The sequence below is a fragment of the Nyctereutes procyonoides genome, unplaced genomic scaffold, assembly GCF_905146905.1.
Source record: "Nyctereutes procyonoides isolate TBG_1078 unplaced genomic scaffold, NYPRO_anot_genome, whole genome shotgun sequence".
In the NCBI taxonomy this organism is placed as follows: domain Eukaryota; kingdom Metazoa; phylum Chordata; class Mammalia; order Carnivora; family Canidae; genus Nyctereutes; species Nyctereutes procyonoides.
Window position 1 is genome coordinate 14,881,490 of NW_026575120.1, and position 22,771 is coordinate 14,904,260.

Consider the following 22,771-nt stretch of genomic DNA (forward strand, 5'->3'; position numbering starts at 1 on the left):
GGGTGTGGGGCCTAGGACATGGGTTGGGGGCAGTTCCTGGGGTAAAGCACCCAATGTCACCCTCCACTCAATAGTTTTACACTGAGGAACTTGGATTAAGATGAAGTTTAAGATAATAAGTGATTTTAAAGAGTCAGAAAACAGGGTAAAACTATATAATTGGAGGACTGTAGAAAGAATGTCACAAAGCTTTGCCTTGGTCTTCGTGGGGGGAATTTGGGGTGATAGCATATATATGTGCATCAAGGGTTTTTCTCCCCTTGTGAACCAATGATTAGCACTTCCCTGTCCCCTCATTGCCCAGTTGTTGGGGCTGGGCATGGGGTAGCAGAGTTCACCATATTAGGGGGGGCCTTCCCAGGAAAAAATGGAGGAGCCAGGAAACTTGGGAGATGGTGGTGGCAGGTTGAAGAGCAGAGAGAGGGGGTTGGGGGGATCGGGAGCAGAAGGCTCCCAGTACCAAACCTTAGCCTCTATCCTGACAAGGGATGTATAAGTGGGGTCAGAGTGAAGGGACAGAGCACTGGGGGTTAGGGCCTCAGGTTTGTGTTTGGTGTGCCATCTTTTGAGTATGTTGCTTCTGTGTGCGTTGGCGAGGCATAACAGCCTTTATGTGTGATATTTGGTTCTCCTGCAGCCCATCCTTTTCCCCTACCTCCCACATTCTTGATGAGCTCCGTGACTCAGCTGCTTCCCAGGACATCTGAGCAGATTTTTTTTTTTTTTTCTCCTGGCACTAGAACCACAGTCAGGAGAAGGAACCAGAATTCTTTTTGTTATCCTTCCTTTGGACACGTGAGGATTCTCTCCCACCCATGGATCCGTGTGAATGGAAGCCCCCTCCATAAAAGCAGACTGTTGAAGGACTAGACAGTGCCTTCTCTAGCCCATGACCTCAGAAAAGGGCTGGCACTGATTAGTCCTGTAGGCTGAACAGGGAACATGTGAAAGCCAGCATTAAGCTGGATGCTGTGCTTACCAGCTGGGTCTAGAGAGACAGTTGGCATGATTGTCCCACTGCAGTTGATATGTTATCTCTCAGAGATGTCCCAGGAGTGGCAGCAGTCCTGAAACTTCTGGGAATTCTCCCTCTGTAGCCAGATTGGCATTGAGGGAATTTGCCTCGTTTTCCTAGGGAATGGGTGAGTTCCCTCATCCTGCCTGGGCAGCTGTGCAGGGGACTGTGCATGGACATCCCAGCTTCTCTGCCTGGGACTCCTGTTTTCCCCTGATTCTCTAGGGGGACACTGTATCCTTTCTTAGGGGTATGCTCTTTCTCTGCCAACGCCAGGCCTCCTGCCTTCCTGTCGTTGGCCTAGTGTCTGCTAGAAGACTTGAGATGCCTCCCATAGTGCTTGTTCCTGACTCCTGGCTTGAGCGCATCCTTCCCCTTTCTGGATCTCACACTTACCTGGCTGTGAGACCGCAGCTGGGATGGAAGGTTAGCTCAGGAAGGCAGGGGTCTGGCAGCAGGTCCCTGAGACCACTGTGACGCTGCCCTGTGCACTTGTCCTTCACTTCCCTGTGCTGCTACTTCCTTCTCCTCTACTAGCTTTTTAAACCTCCTCTTCCCATTTTTTATCCTTTTCTCACCTTCTCTTTTATTTTTCCTGTTCTTAGTTTAAGCTGTGTTGTTTCACCTTTGTCCTGTTTCTCTGCCATCTGTATTCTTCTGTCCCCCATCATTACTCAACAAGTGGTGGTGGGTCCCTTGACTCACGTCCCTTCTCACTGTCATCTGTCCGCATTGGGAATCTGGCCTGATGTTAATCTGCAATCAAGGATTCATTCCTCACTGGTATCATTATGTGTGTGTGCATGTGATTGTGCACACGCTAATGTGCACACGCAGCAGCCTCTCCACACTGTGAGGCCCTCTGTGGGGGTGGGAGAGACCAGACGGTGTCACCAGTCGCCACCCTTCGAATGAGCCTAATCTTATGGGAATGTGGGGCTGGCCTGCCATGGGCCTGGGTGACTATGGGTGTGGCATCTTCGTAGCTTACCTGCTGACCTAGCATTGTGGAGCATGCATGGCCTCAGCCCAGCCAGCTCACTGCTTTGCTTAGGGCCTTGGTGGACTTGGGTGATAGTGGGTTTTGCTTGTTGAAGCCCAACTGGTGCCAGCAGTGGGTGGTGTCAGTCCTTGAGAGTCAGAACGTCCTGTGTTTTCCGACTCTTGGGAGACCTTGTTACCACCTGTGCACTGTGTTGTACATCCAGGTTGGGTGCAACTGCTTAGTGGAAGGTGCTCATCTGCCTTGGGGAGGAGAATAGAGCTCCTGCCCTTTGCTTGGCTCTTCAGAGTCAGAGGGAAATCACGAGAGGAGGCTGGCTTGAAGGTGAAACTTGTCTCTTGTCATCAGAGACCCTGCTGGAGTCCATGAAAGTGTTCACTGGTTGTAGCCTTCTTCTAATCCCTTATCTTTTGTCACATGGGGCCTTTGGGTCACAGCAAAGTGAAGTCAGTGAAGCTAGGGCTGAGGGATGTAGTCCTGTTGTCAAGTCCCGAGAGCCCCTTGCTTTGGCTCCTTAGTACCTTCATGGAGCTGGAGGGTTTGCTCCTTATGACTGAATTCCTGGCAGAGTTTTATGCAAGTATTTGGGTTGGAGCTTAAATCTTTTCTGTTTCTTTTTGTATAAAATTGGGTTATAGCCTACTTTACAAGGCTTTTGTGAAGGGCAATAATAATACCTGGTGTTTATGACATGTTTAATGTGTGAAAGGCACTTAATTCTCACCAGTCTTAGGAGGTATGATCACTACTGTGATCCCCATTTTACAGGTGCAGAAACTGAGGTACAGAAAGATTAAGTAGTTTGCAGTCACATACTTTGTAAGAGGCTAAAACTGGAGTTAGAGCCCAGGCCCCTGGGAGGCCTGGGGGCTCAGTGGTTGAGCATCTGCCTTTGGCTCGGGGTGTGCCTGGGGTCTGGGGATCGAGTCCTGCTTGGGCTCCCCACATGGAGCCTGCTTTTCCCTCTCTGCCTGTGTCTCTGCCTCTCTGTGTCTCATGAAAAAAATAAATACACTCTTTAAACAACAACAAAAAAAGAACCCAGGCCCTTGATCTAGGGTTATTTCCTCTTTGTAAGTAAAGCTGCCTGAGGCTCTGCACCTCAGGACTTAGTTGAGTACCTGCTAATGCATTTTGATGGCTGTGTATGGAACAGAATTGATAGAACAGAATTGATAGAGGTTTCCCTGGGGCTGGTTGGGTAGACCATTTGGTGCTCTGGGGAGGGAGGGCTGGTAAGAGAGATAGCCTAGCTTCTCACAGAGGTGAGTCGAGCCAGAAGGGAAGTTCCTACAGTCTCGAGGCAGAGTGTGCTTCACCCTCCTCATCAGTGCTTCCTTCCTCCTGCCACACAGGGTGATGTGAGCAGAGCCTAGGAATGCCTTATGTGGATCGACAGAACCGAATCTGTGGGTTTCTGGATATCGAGGAGAATGAGAACAGCGGCAAGTTTCTTCGGAGGTACTTTATTCTGGACACCCAGGCCAACTGCCTTCTCTGGTACATGGACAACCCCCAGGTGAGAGGCTGCTTGGGAAGGTGGCTGGATGGCTCGTTGCCCATCATTGCCTGGGAGGAATGCAGCTGGGATTAGCCTCAACGGCTTCATCTCTTGTGGGCAGCATCAAACTGGTAGTCATCGAGGAGGGCAAAACCCCACAACAAACACATACATACACAGAGGGACCGTCCCAGATACTAGCTTGAGGAGAAGGAAGCTCACCTCTCCTGACTCTGGGGATCTGGTATCTTTTCTTACACTCAGGAATTGCATACCTGCAGAAGTCCAGTGGAGGCTGGCCAGGCTGGTTCTGGTCTCCAAGGCATGGCTTGCTTTCCTTGCCTAACCTTGTTATGGCCATGGCCTTGTGGCTACTCCTGTTCTTCCAGTCTGGGGCCCTTCCCTCGCAGAGAATGTGGCCTGGTTGCCTAAACTGGACAGATGTTGGACTTCTTTGGTCGCCTGCATGAGAGATCCTGGGATCCTGGGTTGGAGGTGACTTTTTGTTGGTCACCTAGTTTTGCTTCTTCATGCTACAGATGAGAACCTGAGTCTTAGTTAGACATTGGAATTGACTTCGTCAAAGACACGGCAAGAGTTAGGTGACTTGCCTAGCTTTAAAAAAATTTTTTTTATTGGAGTTCAGTTTGCCAACATACAGCATAACACCCAGTGCTCATCCCGTCTCAAGAGCCTCCCTCAGTGCCGTCACCCAGTCACCCCGTCCCCCCGCCCAACTCCCTTTCCACTACCCCTTGTTCGTTTCCCAGAGTTAGGAGTCTCTCATGATCCATCACCCTCTCTGATATTTCCCACTCATTTTCTCTCCTTTCCCCTTTATTCTCTTTTACTATTTTTTATATTCCTCAAATGAATGAGACCATATGTTTGTTCTTCTCCGATTGACTTACTTCACTCAGCATAATACCCTCCAGTTCCATCCATGTTGAACTTGCCTAGGATTTTGTGGCAGTCACCTGCCACAAAGACGGGGCCTCCTACTTCCTATTGCTGGGCCTGGGAACCTCTGGAGTTGTCATTGGTATGGGAAAAAGTCTCAAATCTTTTTTTCTTTTTTTTTCTGATGCTGTGAGTGCTGTTGGCTCTTTCCTTCCCCCTGCCCTGGGGCAGTTTGGTGAACCGAGGCCCCAAAGACCAGCTTGGCCTCTGAAAGTCCAGTTCATGGGTCATAGCCATGTTGTGGCAGGGAGGGGTGTGGGGCTGAGATCCAGCTCTGGAAGAGGAAAGTCTGAGTGTTAGTGGGTGGATGTGCAGTGGAAAAAGATTCCTGTGAGTCTCTAGGTCATTATCCAGGGACTAACCCTCTAGAGATCTTTAGCATTTGACATCTGATGACTGAGAAAAAAATGCAGATATAGCTCAGGTCAGCTACCACTAGTCACCTTCTCCAGGAAAGACTTAACCCTCAATAGGACTATGCCCCATGTGTCACCCCACATCCCTGGTAATCCTTCTGTTGATTAGTTTCATCTGAAGTGCTAGGCCCCCAGCATGAAACCTACATATGGACACTGACATCCTTGACTTAGCCTGGAATGGTTGCCTCTTAAAATGTTTTGGTCTTGGATTTGCCTTCTTCTTCTTCTATAATTTTCTCTGCCTTTGCTCTCTGTATAGGTACCCTTAGCTGGGTCAACAAATCTAGTGTGAAAGGAAGTAGCACTGTTGGAGGAGCTTGAGATCAAATCTTTCTTGCTAGTAGACTTGCCATGCCAGGGGTGAGCCCCGAGTGACTTATGGTCTCTGGGTCTTATCATTTCCTTTCCCTTCTCCCTTTGTGTACCTTCTCCCACTTACCTGTCATATTAACTAGGGTAATTTGAAAGTATTTTTGTCTTGACTTACCTGCATACCGCCATGCTTCCTGCTAGGACTATTCTTAATCCAAATTCACTTGCTTAGGGAATCCTGACTAACTGTTGCCAGCTACCTCCTCTGATAGCTGGACCCTTCTTCACATCCTGGACCACAGGCCAAGAGTCTTGCTGTCAGTGACAGATCACCCAGTCCACGTTGTCACCATCTCAGATTTCAAATATTGCTAGATGTTGGGATTTCCCTTGTGTCCTGCCCACTGATTTGACTGTTCTTTGGTTCCAGAACCTGCACTGACCTTGAATGCTCCCCTGTGGGCATCCTTACTGGGATCTCTAGAGTCAGCCTCTTCAGCAGGTCCCCACTCTGCCTAGGGCAGCTCCCTGCTCTTCCCTGCTGACTCAGCTTCGGGATGCTCTTTGAACTAGAGCCTTCTTTGAGTTTGAGTTACCAGATAGAACTTTTGGCCACTGGTGGAGAGTCTTTACATTTTCCCTGGAAGCAGAGATTTCAGCTGGCTTGGCATATGCCTAAAAAAGCAGAGTCCTGATGCGACATAGCAATGGTTCAGAACATTTTACTCCCATTGCTGGCTTAGCTCTTGGTTGTTAATGGCCAGATAGCCACTCTAGATTTGAGAGTGGATATTTTTATAAGTTGTAAAATAGTACTAGTGAACATTTATTACTGTGTGGCAAGCACTATTCTAAAGACTTCGTTGGGTTTTCATTTCATTCTGACAAGTCTAATTGGTAGGTATTGTTGTCCTCATTCTAAAGGTGAGGTGGGTGAGGCAGAGAGGGGAAGAATTTGCCCACAGTTACATAATAAGAAGGTGGCAGAGCCAGAATTCCAAAGCTGGCAATCTGACTCCAGATCCCCTGCCTTTATTGCTGATAGTGAGACCATCATGTTAATGTTGCTTAGGAGGCAGGAAAGTTTTTGAAGGTGGTCTCTGATTAAGAAAGAGGGGCCAGAGGACACTCAGAGGGTAGGGTGCTCATCTGGCTTAGGTTTTGATCTGTAGTGCCTAGGATTTAGTAAGTGTGTGCTCACTGAATGACTGAACACACTAAAAGAGGACCAGTTGGAGAGTCCATCAGAAGGGAGGCCTTTATGAATGCAGAGTGCCCGACACTGCTCTCTTGGGCCTCAATTGAGTGGAAGCTCTGCAGAGGTGGGCAAATCCAGGAGTGAGGAGAAGATGGATTGGTGATGATCCCCAAGAGCAAACTGCTTTTTTTTTTTTAAAAAAAGACTGTATTTATTTATTCATGACAGAGAGAGTTAGAGAGAGAGAGAGAGAGAGATTGGCAGAAGCATAGGCAGAGGGAGAAGCGGGCTCCCTAAGTGGAGCCTGATGCAGGACTCGATCCCAGGACCCCAGGAACACGCCTTGAGCCAAAGGCAGACACTCAACCACTGAGCCACCCAGCTGCCCCCAAACTGGGGGGTTTTGGTCTCTCCCTGAGGAACAAGACATGGATGTACATTTAGTCACTGACCATCTTACTTTTATAGGGAAAGGGAGACGCCTGCTATGGCATTTTAGTTAATAGTCACTCATAAGCAGGATTGGATTCTCTCAACCCACGTCTCTGATCTTTGCCTATTGAAGCTACTTGGGTAACTGGTGTTTATGAAGCCTGTCTTTACCACCACTGCCACTGCTACTACTGTTATTATTAACTGCTGGTTATGGTTCCTGAGTGCAGAATGCTTTGAGTATTTTATCTCAGTAAGTCTTTTCAATAATCCTGGGACTCAGGGACCATTATCCTGCTGGAAGTACTCTGCAAGGCACAGGAAGTTGGGCACCTTCATTTGAGGTCACACAGGTGGTAAGTATAGAGCTGCAGTTGGTGCCAGGCCTGTGTGACTCCAGTGTCTGCGCTCTTCATCTGTGCCTGCCTCCTCCCACTGGTGATGTTTGTGCTCATCCCAGTTGAGAGTCCTGGGGACCACGTGGGAGGTGAATTCAGCGATGTCTTTGCCACCGGGAAGCTTAAGGTTTAGTTGGAGAGATGAACACAGCACACACAACTGTGCTGCTAAAAATCTTGGTGCATCTTTATAGCAAGATAAGTTATTGTTGAGTTGAATGGCCCAGATGCCAATAGTTTGGTTAAAGGAGAGGGGTTGTAGTTTTCCTCTGGGCTGCCCATCTAGGGAAATGTGGGACTTCAAGGTAGAGTCTTATAAGTTCTCAGGTCTGGGAAATAAGAGATCAAGAATCAGATTCTGGCTCTGCCATGAAATTATTTTGTACATTAGGTAAGTTATTTGTTTTCTCTGGGCTAGAGGCACTCTAGATGATCTTTAACATGGCTTTTGGCCCCTGACTTCTGATGGGCTAACAATAAACTCCTGGAGTGTAGCAACATTGCTTAACTTGTATTTACTAAATACATCTTGTGTGTCATACACCAGTATAGATGCTGAGGTTCCAACAGTGAATAGATCACATCTTTGCCTTCATGGAGTGTATGCTGTAGGTGAGAAGATGGATGATTTAAAAAAATGTGGCAGGGAGAGTGAGGGTCACCCTTCATGGAGGGGGTGGTGCTAGATATGAAAGGATGAGTGAGATAAATCATTACCACCAAGTAATCACCAAGTGATTTCCATTTATAGGGCATTTTATAGGTTTGGATTTGTTTTTCTTACAATATCTCATTTGATTGTTATGCAACCTGTCCCAAGCAGAGCTGAAGGGGAAGAGGAGTGTATTTCTATGTGAAGGGAGCAGCAGTCATGTGGGAGCAGAGGCAGCACCAAGGAGGGAGGTGAGCTGCCTTGTTAGATGAGGTTTAAGTTCAGGTTCTCTAAAAGAAGATCCCAAGACTGGGAATCAGGCACTGAGATAAGGATTTGTGCTAATTTCTTTCTTTTTCTTTTTCAAGATTTTGCTTCTTTATTTGAGGGGGCGGGGAGAGAGAGAGAGAGAGAGAGAGCACACGCATAAGTAAGGGGAACAGCAGAGGGAGAGGGAGAGCAGCAGACTCTCTGTTGAGTGGGGAGCCCAACATTGGGGCTCAATCCCAGGATCCTGAGATCATGACCTGAGCCTGAAGTCTGATGCTTAACTGATGAACCATCCAGGTGCCCCTGTGGCAAGTTCTTAAGGAAATGTTCTCTGGAAACTTTTCAAAAGAGCTGGGATGCAGGACAGGAAAGCAGAGGAAGCCAGACAAGGATCTGAACTCAAGCAGAAGTTGGTAAAGGGTAGGCCTCAGCCTGATGCTGTAGTGGGGCTCACAGTAAGTTAGGCCTCAGAGTTGTCCAAGGGAAATTGGCTTTCACTTGCTCCACTGGACAGTCACTGGTTTCAGCTCCATAAATGGCAAAATAGCTCCAGTAGCCTGAAGGCTGTGCTCTGAAGCAGAGCTGTGGGTGCCACACATGGTGGACACAGCAACCATATCTGGTCATAGGACATACAGCAGGTGTGCATCAGAGCTCAGCATGCATGAACCAGGTACAGCCCTGAATGTCTGACAGAATTTAGAGTTGATGCAACAAAGTATCAACTCAAAGAAATCCAGATTTTTTTAAAGATTTTATTTATTTATTCATGAGAGACACAGAGAGAGAGGCAAAGACATAGGCAGAGGGAGAAGCAGACTCCCTGCAGGGAGCCCAATGCAGGACTGGATTCCAGGACCCTGGGATCATGCCTGAGCCAAAGGCAGACGCTCAACCACTGAACCACCCCTGTGCCCCCAAATTCAGGTTTTTGATACAGGTAGTGGTGACACCAAACCAATATGGGATGAAACCCATTAGCTAAAAAGGACCCCTATAAATGGAAACTTTCAATATTATTGCTTATGGCCACTGATTTGGCTAATGCATCTAAAAATCAATATGCTGACAGTATCAAGCATGCAAATAGTTCTTGAATTGAAACAAACATTGGCTAGATTTCCCTGAAAACATTACTATGATATTATAGCACCAGCACCTGTATTTTAATTTAATGTTGGTCCCTATCATGAGAGTGGAGCTAAAATACGTTAATTAGGCTGCTTTACTTTATTATAGTGACCTATAGTGACTATGTTTTAGTTGCACAGCAATGCTTATCTTCCACCCTTGTGATGCCCACTTGGCTAAGTAATTGCAAGACTAAATTATATAGCCCTGAACAAAGGATAAACAGAAGCATGAAAGTGCTGTTGTACTAGATGGTTGTTTTTGTCAAATTTACTCTGTAAAGTGTATTTTCTCTCTATTGCCAAAAAAATACTGAGGTGCTTTTACTTTCCAAAGGCCATGGTGTGAATTATGGATCATAACATTCAGAAAGATCATATCTCTCCTTTTAACTCTGAGGCCACAGTGAGAGTCCTTTGCCTTTTTTTTTTTTTTTAAACCTGAAAGCAGTTTTTTTTTTTTTTGTTGTTGTTGTTGAAAGGGGCAAGGAGCATTAGCTGTGTTGACAAAAAGGTAGATATTTGGCTATTTTGGCTATTTGGTTTTTTATTATTTATTTATTTTTAAAATTTTGGCTATTTGGATATTTTAGTACAAAGAATATAGAAACATGATAGCAATATATAGAACATATAAACAGACAAATTTTTGTGTTAAAGGCTAGGTGAAAATTGGTATTTAAACATTTTTTTTTTTGTTTGTTTGAAGCCTCCTTGAGCAAAATTTGGCTGAAATCCATTAAGATTTAAAAGATTTGTGGCACCTGGGTGGCTCAGTGGTTGAGCATCTGCCTTGAGTTCAGGTCGTGATCCTGGGGTCCTGGGATCAAGTCCAGCATCAGGCTCTTTGCAGGGAGACTGCTTCTCCTGCCTATGTCTCTGCCTTTCTTTCTCGCTCCATGAATAAATAAAATCTTAAAATTTTTTTTTTTCTACATCGTATGCTTCTCTCTGTCAAAATGCCAAGAACTGGTAAGATAAGTTTTTAAAAAATAGCCAATACATGCATATGGTACAAAATTAAAAATGTGGGACAGCTGATCTAGTGACAAGTTCCTCCCTTCCAGTCCCGTCTGCCAGCCACATACTCCCCTAACTAGAGGCAACCCACATCACCACATTCTTGTGTATCTATCGAGAGATGGTCTCTGCATATAAAAGTATATTGATAATTTTCAGATCTTCAGCAGTTGTTTGAGCAAAGTGTTTATCAGTCATGCATTTTGTGTTATTGGCATAGTAACATTCCATGTAGTCAGATGATCGCAAGGGCTAAGTAGAATTTCTGGCACACCTTTGTCCATATTATCTGTGTTAATGGCAGGATGCAGAATTCCTTTGGGGGAAAAAAATTCTAAAGGAAGATTTCAAGCGACAGATCTGTACATACACCATAATGCGAAGGGAAAATTATTATCCAGTTAATGTTTTTAGAATTGAAATTATGTATGGATTTGTTGAGAATTAATATAAAATACTATAGTAATCTTGTATGTCTTAAAAAACAATCCTCATCTTCTTTATCACAAGATGGTACTTTGTCTAAATTAAAAGGAAGTGAAAACTGAGAGGCACTTTGGGACAATCGTGTTTATAGTTAGTGCTCCTTGATATTAAAGTCCAACCAACTAAAGAAGAGGGAAGCTGTGAATTTTAACTGAGGTTTTACCAAGGTGGAATGGCGGTAAAACTGTTCTAAGTTTTCTTAACGTTTGCCTTTGGTCATATTGTTAATGCTTTGCTTTGAGGTTTCACCCTTCAGATATATTTGATATATCTCTTATATATATCTATTTTTATGTGTTAATGTAACTATTTATATACAAACAAAAGCCTTTTTTAAAAAATACTTTATTTGTTCTGGAGAGACATAAGAGGCAGAGACACAGGCAGAGAGAGAAGCAGGGAGCCCAGTGTGGGACTTGATCCCAGGACCCCGGGATCACGACCTGAACCAAAGGCAGACACTCAACCACTCAGCCACCCAGGTGCCCCAAGAATGCCATTTTATTATTCAAATAATTTCTCTAAGGCAAAGCAGGACAACTGTATATTTGGAAGGGGGCTGCATACTAGATTTTGCTCCTGAGCCCATTCTGTGTTTGTATCTGCTGAGTGCAGGACAACGCGCAATGTGTACCCTAATTAAGGAAACACCCATTTTTTTTTTTAGCCTCGTGTCTTCATCTGTAAAATAGGGGTAATGATATTAATTATCTCTATCTCTGACATAGTTATTGTGAAGATTAAATAGAGTAATGTATGTGAAAATGCTTGCATAACTCTAAAGTATCACTGAGATGTCATTCGCTAACGGCGAGGCATTTATCCTAGGGCTTCCTGGAATGTCAGCAGCAGTGGTGCACAGGGAGTGGAGAGGAAGGGGCAGATCTAGAGGCCACACGAAGGAAGAAGATGTCTGGCTTGGTGACTGATGGGAGGGTGAAGGAGAGCAGTCGGAGAGTTCGTGCCAGGCTGACTGGGAGAGAATGCAGGGCATTGGGGAACAGAGCCAATTCCAGGATGGAGGGGAAATGACTCCTGAGTTTGAGGCACGGTGTGGAGGAGGCTGCCTTGAGCACAGGGGTGAAGGACTGAGCTTATTGAGTTTAAGGTTTTAACGCCATTACAGTGGCCAGTAGTTGGAGTCCTGGAACCTGAACATGTCCTGGGGATTATCTAGAGCCTGGGTCTTGGACGGTGTCTTTAGGTTACTATCACCAGGACTGGGGGAAGGAAATAAAGGTACTGGGAATGTGGTGGCCAAGAGGCTTACCCATCATGAAGTCCATCCTGGCTGAAGACAGTGCTGATGCATGTCAACAGTCAACAGAAAGGAGGCATCCAGTTAGTAGAACACAAGCATTGCACCAACATAGCAGTTCATGATAGAGTTGACTTCTCTGGAAGGCAAAGGTTAAACGCATATTTTGAACTAGAGAATGAGGAGAGTAGCCATGGGCATTTCACATTAGTATCAGGAAGTATAGCTATAGAATGGAGGGGAGGAGATGTGTTTCATACCACAGCAGCAGGTCAGGCCACTGTCAGGGTCACCTCATGCCTGGGAATAGCTTGGTTATGTTCTTTTTAGTTTTTCCCCCATTCTGGGATGAGGGCTGTGGAATGTGGGGCAGAAGGAATTATGCTCTCCCCTCCATTCCCATCACCCAGCTCTTCTTGGGAAAATCTTTCTTTTCTGAGAGTCTGTGTCTAGCCTTGGCTTCTGGTGGTTTGAGTTGTGGTTTTGGCCCATGGGCAGCCATGTTGGCTCATGGCCTAGCTGTGGGATTTCCATATGCAGTCCCTTCCTCCTCCTTTCACTCGTTAACCAGCAAGCTGGTCTTGACTGCCTGATGTGTTCTGCTCGGTACCATGGAGGGACATAAGAATTCAGATATAAGATTCAGAATTCCATTCTGAATTCCTGGTCTTTGGGAGTTTGGCACCCAAGAGCCAGTTTGACCAGTTCCTGCCCTGCCTAGCTTGTGCAATTGTATAGGGCCTCTTTTGGTGTAACCCTGCTGGTCCTGCTTTTTTATTTACCTTTCACTGATAATCAACTCTTAGATAATAAGCAGGTCCTTGTACATTTGAAGGATTGTCTCATGGGGGGTGGCATGGTGTAAAGAGGAGGCTCATGAGATTGGAGAGTCAGGAAGAGTTGGGTTTGAATACTAGCCTGACTGCTCAGTGTGTTTATGACCTTGGGCAAGTTGCTTTACCTGCTCTGTCCATGGTTTCTTCATCTGTAAAATGGGATTGTTAGGATTAAGTGACAATGCACAGGAGGACCTAGCAGCAGGCCTGGGCCAAAATAGACTTAAATATACATCAGTTTCTTTTTTCCTTCCTCAAGCTGTGCCTTGCCAAAGGACCAGACTGATTCAGCTCCTTGAGGAAGTCATTTTCCCACCGTGAGCCTTAGAGGACTCGTGGCCAACGATGAGGGATCACCAGAACCTGTTTGTGGTGGTGTTCTGTGAATTTATGACTCTGTAGTTGGTCATTTCTCTGCTCCTTGTTACTCTCAGTAGAAGATGAGAAAGGGAGTAGGAGACACGTGGGTAAAATTTTCTATTTCAACAGGAGATAATGTTACTTCTGGAAAGAAGGCTTACTATGGGAGGTTTGTCACATCTCTGTGTGGGCATCTCAGCTCCTTCCTTGGCGATGGAAGAGAATAAACCCTACGCTTTCCACTCACAGGGAGTGGGAACTCCTTTGAGGTCCTTGGTGGCAGGAGAATACTTGAGCAAAAAGCAAGACGTTGGCAGTGTCTTCATAAAAACTGTCAGTCATTTAATGAGAACCTGCCCGGTGCCCTGCATTGTTCCAGAAAATTCAGAATGCTCCCGGCTTACAGACATCCTCACGTAAAATTGCTGCCAGCCACACGTGGCCCTGGAATCCCCTTTCCCTCTCCCTGCCATGGCCCTGCCCTCTCCTCCTCCCTGTTTACTGCTGGTGCAGTAACAGCAGCAGGGCTCAGCCTGTGGGTTGCCGCTGAGCATGGCTTTCTCAGCAGCTGCTGCATCTCTGGTGCATAGTCAGCAGGACCAGCCAGCGTGTGCAGCAGTGGTCCTCAGAACGGGCCACACCAGGGAATCACCACGGAGCTTGGAAAACATACAGGTGCCTGGGCCCTCCCCCAGATCAGTTAAAGCCCTGGGAATGAGGTGTGTGTATTAGTTTGTTCAAGAATATCTGCAGGTGGTTCCCGTGAGTGGTCATCCCACCAGCCTGTCTTCCCTCCCCATCTGCTCAGATGCTCTCATTTCAGATATTTCCTGTCTCTCTCCCCAAACCCTTGACCCTCTTGCAGTTGGGACTCAGTCCTTTTATGCCCCGTCCACCCAATTCCCGTCCCTAAGAAACCCTGCCTGAGGTCATGGAAACTGCAAACTCAAGTGACAGCCCCGTTCAAAACATGGGCAAGTCTTTCCAAAGAAATGTCATTCACCAGTGGTGGATGGGAGGTCTTCGGTACTCTGTATGTAGCAGGCTTTAATGGACTGGTTTGGGAACTTAACCACCATGCAAATAGTGTTTTCATTTAAAAACTGAGGAGTTCAGGGGTGCCTAGGTAGCTTAGTTGGTTAAGCAGTTAAGCGTCTGACTCTTGATTTCTGCTCTGGTCATGAACTTGTGGTTCTGGGAGGGAGCACCAAGTTGGGCTCTGCCCTCAGCGAGGAGTCTGCTTGAGGATTCTCTCTCCTTCCCCCTCTGCTCTTCCACCCTGCTTCTGCACTCTTTCTCTCTCAAAATATTTTTTAAAATATTTTATTTATTTGACAGAGAGCGCACACAGGCAAGGAGAGCAGCAAAGGGAGAGGGAGAAGCAGGCTCCCCATTGAGCAGGGAGCCCAATATGGGGCTCTCTATCCCAGGACCCTGGGATCATGACCTGAGCTGAAGGCAAATGCTTAACTGCCTGAGCCACCCACAAGCCCCTCTCAAAATAAGTAAATAAGTCTTTTAAAAGTAATAATAAATAAATAAAAATTGAGGAGTCTGCTCTGTAGAGGAATAAGATTCTACTCATGTCTTCAGTGTGTTTAAAATCTAGTAAGAAGAGGCTTAAACTCAAAAATACACCCCAATCAGAATCAAGGGCTAGATTTTTGTCATGTAGATCCGTTGTTCTCAAACTTGGACCTGTGTAAGGATCACTTGGGAACATTTAAAAAAATGTGCATGTTCCATTTGACTCTGATTCAATATGTTTTGGGTGAGGCCTAAGCTGGGTCTTTTTGAGCAAGCTCCCCGGGAGATTCTGATGTGCACAACAGTTGGAGAATTGGTGTTCATGAATTCCGAGATGGGAGGGGTCAGGGTCAGACTGCAGCCTGGAGAAGGCTTTGTGAAGATAGATCCTCTTGTCCTTTCCTTGGAAGAGATGGTGCCACATCCTGGAAAGGCAGCTTGCACAAGCTTTGACACCTTGCCCCTCCCCACGTGCTGTTTCTTGGCACTCCTGGCCTGACAACTGGCTGCCGAGGTCCTTAGCTCAGTCATGTTGGCACATTCTTCCTTGACCAGGAAGTTTCTGCCTGGGGCTGCCATCCTGGCAGCGAGCTGTCACCATTAATCTCCTAGGTCCAGTAATTGGAGTGGACACTGAACCATTACTGAGATCAAGGTTCAGTGGTCCTGGAGCTGTTTTCTCCTGTCATTCATCTCCCCCTGGGTGGGGAGGAAGATGGGGGAAACTGCATTTACAGATACTTCATCATATTTTCTTGGCTTCTCATGGTAGAGAGGACGTACATGTAAGCCTAGGAGCAGACTGTGGGGTGGGCTGTGGGGGAGGGAGGTGAAGATGCCCCCGCCCCCAGATAACTGGGCCAGGAGAACTGCTTCGGTGTCTTTCTGCAGTGGGAGAGCTGAAGGGGGTCAGGGGACTGAGGGTGGAGCACCTCTGGAGGGCGGAGGGGATGAAGTAGTTGAAATCCGATCGGCTCATATCTGTCATTACATGTGGGTTAGTGTCTGAATGGCTCCCCAAGTCCCACTTCATCACTCATACTTCCAGATAGGGCTCTGGAGGCTTTTGGGCTGTGGTTTGGGGTGATGAGAGTGAGTTGTGCAAGACCAGCCCTGAGACTTGGCATCTGCATCTTGTAATTAGCGTTGTGGGCCAGGGAGAGGAGCCGCCATGGGCTAGGCTCTCCTTATGGATTTTCATGGAATTCTCATAACAAGCCTATGAAATAGGGTTTACTGTCCCTCTTTTATAGGTAAAGAAACCTGCCTGCAGTTATAGAGTGATAATGTCACAGCTAGTATTCCAACAGCTCAAGCTTTTAAAATTTTATCGTGCTGCTTCTAGAGCATTGGGTTGAAGTCAGGAGACCTGAGCTTTAGTTCAGGCTCTGCCACCAATTATGTGACCTTGGACAAATCCCCTCACAAATCCCCCCACTTTCCTCCAGGGCCAAATGGAGGCTGGGAGTGGGCCAGGTGCTCAGTGTTTGGCAGAGGTCGGTGGCTCTGTGTGTCCCAGGAGGCAGCTTTACTCTGTGTGGAGCTGTCTGCCCAAAGTGGTCCACATTCTCCTTGGGGCAGTGTCAGGTGCACACTGGCCTTTTGGAGTAGCCTGTGGCTCCTTTTAGGACTCTGATTGAAGGGCACAGAGCCTATCTCTCTTTACTCAATAGAGGTTTCCTTAAAAGTAAATAAAATGCAATCACTGTGTATTTGAAAAAAAAATTGTAAATCAGATCATCCATATTTGAAATGCTAATGTGGCTTCTCAAAGTCAGCATTTAGATTTATGGCCTAATTTGATTAAAAAAAAGGGGGGGCTATAGGGGACTATATCCTTTCTGAATTTCTTACGTTAAAATTTAAGGGCCCTGAGAATCCTTTTATTGTGGCATTATCCCCACCCATTTTCTCATGTATAGAAAACTTCACACCTTGCATTTGCTTCACGTGATGCGTGTTAATTCAGATAGCTTGGGCCAAGAAGGGTTCTTCACTACCATCCAAGATACTTCGTAAGGGCAGTCTCCTGGAATGACAGGTTATTTCACTGCTAACCATTTAGGAAATTTACTAAATTCTCCTTATCCAAGATTCATCTCTGTTTATTGCTTTGAAATAACTCCAGGTAATGGGGGCTTCAAGGTTATTTTCTGAAGCTTATACAACAGTTTAAAGATCACCAGGACCCATGGACCGGTTCTCAAGGTCCATGGGGGAGTGGATTTTCCAGGTTATAAATAAGAAACTCCACAGCTGAAGTTTCTAATATTGGTCATTTCTTTGGTATGCTGTCATCCTTGGGTCTTCATTGCTTCATTTCTGACAGTGGAGAAATGAGAAAGCCAAGGACATTGTGCCAAGGCAGAACATTGCCTGACAAGGTGCTTGTGAGTTTCTTGCTTTTTTAATAGAACATATGCTTTGTGTTTTACAGTGTACAGGCATCATTCCAGTTGGCACTCATAATAATCCTGAGAAATAAACTAAACAACTTTTAAAAATTTTGTATTGTGTGGATCTGTACCCTGTTTATTACAAAAAGAATTTGAAGTGGCATAAAGCAGGACCAAGCCAACAAAGAGACCAGAGCAGTCAGGAAGGAAAGACTAGAATAGCTGATACTTGTTGAGAGTCATCTATGTACCAGGGACAATTCCAAGGTGCCCTTAAACGTATTAACTCATCCTTATGACTGCCTTGTGAGGTAGGAACTGCTATTCTCCCTATTTTTACAGAAAGGAAGAGTGGGGCTTAGTGGTTAAGGAGCTTATTCACTGCCAAATGGTAGAGCTCACACTTCGAACCACTGTCCTAGAACACATCCTGCTATAGTAAGTAAGGCCAAGGGTAAGGTTAGTGTAAGTACAGCCATGGCAAGAATTATCACTGTTTTACAGAGGAAGATGAGCTAAGGAATGTAAGTGGCTTGCTTGAGTTGCAAAGCCAGGACTAGACTTGGTCTTCTTACTCCTAGTGCTGTTTCCATTGCCTCCTATAGCATCATCCTTCTTAAAATGAAAAACCTGTCTTTCAGAACCTGGCTGTTGGAGCAGGAGCCGTTGGATCTTTGCAGCTGACCTACATCTCCAAGGTAATGTTCACCTGGAGTCTGGGGATTCATGGTCTCTAAGTATGTTTAGTATCTAAGCAAAGAATGTCTAATTCTTTGGGCACTAGTATTTGGGTGTGTTGAATGGACAGTGAAGTGCTCCCCTGTCCTTATGTTTGCCTTTGGAAGCTTTGCTGCTGACCAGGGATGTACCGAGTGTGGTTAGCAGGTTCTTGGAGGGTAAGCCTGAAGTCTCCTACTCCTGGAATACATCATGGACGCAGCAATGCTCCTAGCTCCTGCCAAGGAGGCAGAGGTGCTGGGGGTACACCAAGCAGCCAATGGCAAAACCCCCCAGTGACTGTAAGATATTCTCCCAAGGGGTATTGTTCAATAGGAGCAGCTCAGAAAGAGTTGAAGTTGTGCTGGATTATCCAACACCTGGACAGGATTACTGTGGAGGGAAGGCTAGGGAGAGCCCCAGGAAGGCACTCAGTGTGTCAGAGAACCTTTCAGTAGCCAGATGCCCGCTGGAGAGTCTGGCAAATGGGCCGGCAGGCCGTCCCTGGTCCAATTAGTGCAGATGGAGCAAGGGCAGCCCATCTTCAGAGCTGAGCCCCCAGGGGGATGGGGGCTGCAAGCTGGTCGATGATGCCCACACGTAGCTGCTGAATTTAGCTTCTTTTAGGGACCCCTCCCTGGAACAGGCACCAGTGCTGACCTGTGATGCAGCAGAGATAAAAAAGGCTGGGGATTTAGAGCCTTGCCAGAAAGAGGAACTCTTTGTCCAGTGAGAAGAGCCAGGTGGCTCCCAGCCAGCACTGAGGTTCCGGAAGTCCTGTTCCCCCTACGCATCCCTCGCTTCAGGCCTCTTGGGGAGTCTCTGCTTCCTTGTCCATGTTCTCCCACCCTTAGGTTGAGACAAGGTGCATGTGGGGGGGCCCTCATCTGAATGATCACTGGCTCCTTTTCATAAATGAGCTTTGGGAACCCTGGTGTCCAGCCTTCCATCGCAGCTGGCCAGGGGGTGTTTGGAGGTTGAGGCGGCTGCAGGGCTGCAGGCAGTGCTGAAAGACCCAGCTGGGTACAGAGAAAGAAGCTGCAGGGCAGGGTTTGAGCGGAGATAATGACCTAGGGGGAAGGGGGCAGGGCTTAAAGTGAAGTTTTGCTAGCACAGCTGTGGGCAATTTGTGCTTGCCTTGTGGTAAGAGATGTGGCTGCCTGTGGGGCCAGGCGGCCCAGAGGCATGGGCCTTCCCCTCTCCTGTCCAGTCTTGCTGTGGGCTCGTTAGGTCTTTCTCTACGAGGCTTGGAGGAACAGAATCAGAGAGGGGGAGCAGAGAACCTCTTTATTAGTGAAACTCCAAACCTCCTGTTTGAGAGGGTTTGGGAGACTTTTTTTTTTTTTGACTCGGGACTAGTGAATACAATCTCTTGCTGAATCATGATTTATAAATGCAGCTCAGATGAGGGTTTTTAGAATTTGGGTTTTAGCTTTGGAGGCTGCCTCATTTAGAAAGGATGGACCTGCCTTTTAGCCCTTCCTAGGAGATGCAGGCCTGGGTGGGTGTTTTGCAAAACCCACAGCTGCCCCAGGGTCAGGTTACATGGAGCTGACAGCCTTTAACTCCTGCCTGACCCAGTGCCAGAAAGCAGGGGTTTTCCCAGAAACACACTTAGTGGTGGTACTGGCATCAGATTCAACATTCCAGCTTATTTCTTGTTAAGCCCTGGGGAGCCCCTCCTAGAGTAAAGCGTTTCACCATGATATCGACCTGGCTCATGGCTATGTGTGGTCTTTGCAGGGGTGTTCTTCTGTAGCTCACTCTTGAGGGCTAGTATTGGGAAGATGGGTTCCTTCAGAAAGGCCAGCAGAGGTGAAAGTCCTTGACTTGGGACACCTGGGTGGTTCAGTGGTTAAGCATCTGCCTTTGGCCTAGGGTGTGATTCCAGGGTCCTGGGATTGAGTACTACATCGGGCTGCCCTCAGGGAGCCTGCTTCTCCCTCCGCCTATGTCTCTGCCTCTCTCTCTGTGTCTCTTGTGAATAAATAAATAAAATATTAAAAAAATAAAAGTCCTTGACTTAATGTCAGCCAGGGCATTGATGGCCGCAGAACCAAGTTTGGGGTAAATTAGAAAATGATGGAAAGTGGCCTTCCTGCCACCACCTTCCCACCTCACCTGATGGCTCTTCCCTTCTGTGCAGCTGGCTCCAGTGTCCCACCCCCTGCTTGTGTCCTGCCCTGTCAGGGCATCATCCTCAGTTAGTTATAAGGAAGACCTTCTTGGCACACTGGTTCTTAACTTCTTGTGGTGGTGGGGAGGGGGATGGGTGGTGCTCACAGATCCTTTTGAGTGTTGGATGAAGAGTGTGGGTTCCTTTTCCAGGTAAATTATACATGTGTCTACACACCCTGGTTTTGCCTGTAATTTCAGGGCTCACTGACCTCCAGTGAATGAGGTGACTGGACCACCTCCAGTGGTCCAGAGACCACTGGTTGGAACCTTTCTAGTCATTCTGTGTAGTTGACTTTTTTTTTTCCCTCTACTCTTGATGCCGCCTCATGGGGCAGAGTCACCCTGGACACTGGGGCAGAGCTACCCCAGAACTTCAAGACCTTATTCTATTCTGTTGCTGCTGCTTCTGCTAGAGGGGCCCCAGCTGCACTTCCGGCCAGGGGTAGACAGGATGGGGCTGGCTAGCAGTGCCCTGCGACTGATGAGTTTGCTGCTCCCTGTGGTCTGTGTTTGATCTGATAAGAGCAAGTTCCTGAGAGACTGTTGAGCTATAGAATGGCCTTGTCTGCGTCAGTATAAGTGACCCGAGCCCATTCCACTCCTCACATCCTAACCTCGCCTCATTGCTTGCATAACCCAGGACCACTAGTCAACCACTGCTATGCAGCTACTTAACTGTGGCCACCTTAGGGCGTGCAGATGGTAGCACTTGGCCATCCGCACTATAGTCTGTGAGCCACACTATTTCAGGATCCTCTGTGCCTTCACTACATCTGAATGAAGCTGCACAGTCTGGTCTGATCACCAGTGTGAGGTGGGCTGGAGGCCAGAGGGCTTAAACCTCCCAGCGAGGAGGGAGTTTCCCACCACAGCCCCCTGCATATGAGGGGAAGGCCAGAGCTTCTTTTCCATAGTAAATGAGGCCCGTACCTTGGCCCTTCTCCCTCAGGGACACAGCATAGGTGGATATGATTTCATTTTCCTGCTTGGCCATTCTGTGATTATAAGGAGGGAACTAGTAATTGCACTCTGGCTTTGCTAATTGGGAAGCTGAACAGACGTTGAAGGTCTTACCCTTGCTAAACGGCCTACAGGCAGAACTGGAACTGATGTCTTGTTGATTCAGCAAGGAGCTAGCTGCTTTGCCAAATAATCCTTCAGCGGTTGGGCATGAGGCAAATTATAGATGTGCATGCATGTAATCACCCACGTCCCCCGGCTGAAAACTAGATAAACATATAAGAACAAATGAAAAGTCAGGTGATCTCTTAGGTTCAGTTGTAATCTGCATGCCAGCAGCATTCGCTCAGGAGAGGCTGCTAATAAGTTGTGGTCAAAGTGGACCATTTGTCATCCAATCTGGTGAAAAGTCTCTGCCAGTGGGGCTTTCTCTGGTCAGTGATAAATGTCAGTTTCTGGGAGAAAGAGGTGAGTCTCCTAGTAAGTCAGAGAGGGTCTCAGAGTGCCTAGTTTTTCAAAACCACTCTAAAGCTTAAAATAGAAAGGAAGCCATGAGATGAGTGGGTTCTAGGGGCCAGGCAGTTCTCTGATGGTCAGAGTGACACAAGAACTGAGGGTGGGACACGCAGGTGTTACAGGCACAAGGACTGTAGAAGGAACGTGGATGCTGAGGGAAGGAGCAAGAAAATGAGCCACTGACACATCAGAACGTCAGACACAACCGGAATAAAGGCTGCGGTTCTGATACAATCCCCTGATCCAAAGCCCAAAAAACAAGGGAGTACAGGGACCAGAACTTGTGATGTCATGGAGCTCTGGTGAGTGGTTTCTGGGAGTAGTGAATACATGCCCAGGGGCAGCCCAGGTGGCTCAGTGGTTTAGCGCCGCCTTCGGCCCAGGGTGTGATCCTGGAGACCCGGGATTGAGTCCCACATGGGGCTCCCTGCATGGAGCCTGCTTCTCCCTCTCCCTGTGTCTCTGCCTCTCTCTCTCTCTGTGTGTCTCTCATGAATAAATAAATAAAATCTTAAAAAAAAAAAAAGACATGCCCAAATCTGGGTAGTCTGTGACTGAACTCAGAAAGGTGGTTGCCCCTTTGCCTAAATCTTTATGTTTTTTTAGGACTCTTTAAAGGCTTTCGTTAGGCCCTAAGGCCTTCACCTCACATTATGGTGAACATATCAGAATATAACCATGTCCTTCATTAATATGATTGGCTATAAAATATTCAAAAGGATTTCAGTCGTCTTACTTTTGGACTGATTTGGCTGAGAACCTCAGTTCGTGATTGGCTCTATTTCTTGGCAGTCATCTTGCATATCCAAGGATTCTTGCGAACTAAGAAAAATCACAACTAGTTATTTTCAAATGTACTGAAATTTTAGTGATGGTTTAATTGAAAAATTAATGAAGTTGACTTAATGTGACATCTTGTAGGCACTTTTTTTTTTTTAATTTTCTTTATTTATTCCTGAGAGACACACAGAGAGAGGCAGAGACGCAGGCAGAGGGAGGAACAGGCTCCATGCAGGGAGCCCCATGTGAGACTCAATCCCAGAATCCCGGGATCATGCCCTGAGCCAAAGGCAGACACTCAACTGCTGAGCCATCCAGGTGTCTCTTTTTTTGTAAAAAAAAAGATCTTATTTATTTATTCATGAGAGACACAGAAAGAGAGGCAGAGATATAGCAGAGGGAGGAGAAGCAGGCTCCATGCAAGGAGCCCGATGCAGGACTCAATCC

At 46.8% G+C, this 22,771-nt stretch overlaps 1 protein-coding gene across 2 annotated transcripts in view; it reads left to right on the plus strand.

The window, feature by feature from the left end:
* Positions 1-22,771, plus strand: part of PLEKHA2 (pleckstrin homology domain containing A2) — a 60,512-nt gene that overhangs the window by 9,272 nt on the left and 28,469 nt on the right. For both annotated transcript variants that reach the window (XM_055335239.1, XM_055335240.1), the window contains 2 exons: positions 3,374-3,537; positions 17,815-17,871. In XM_055335239.1, coding sequence (XP_055191214.1) covers positions 3,397-3,537; positions 17,815-17,871 — 198 coding nt within the window. In that variant the 5' untranslated portion in view covers positions 3,374-3,396. The remainder of the gene's footprint in view (positions 1-3,373; positions 3,538-17,814; positions 17,872-22,771) is intronic.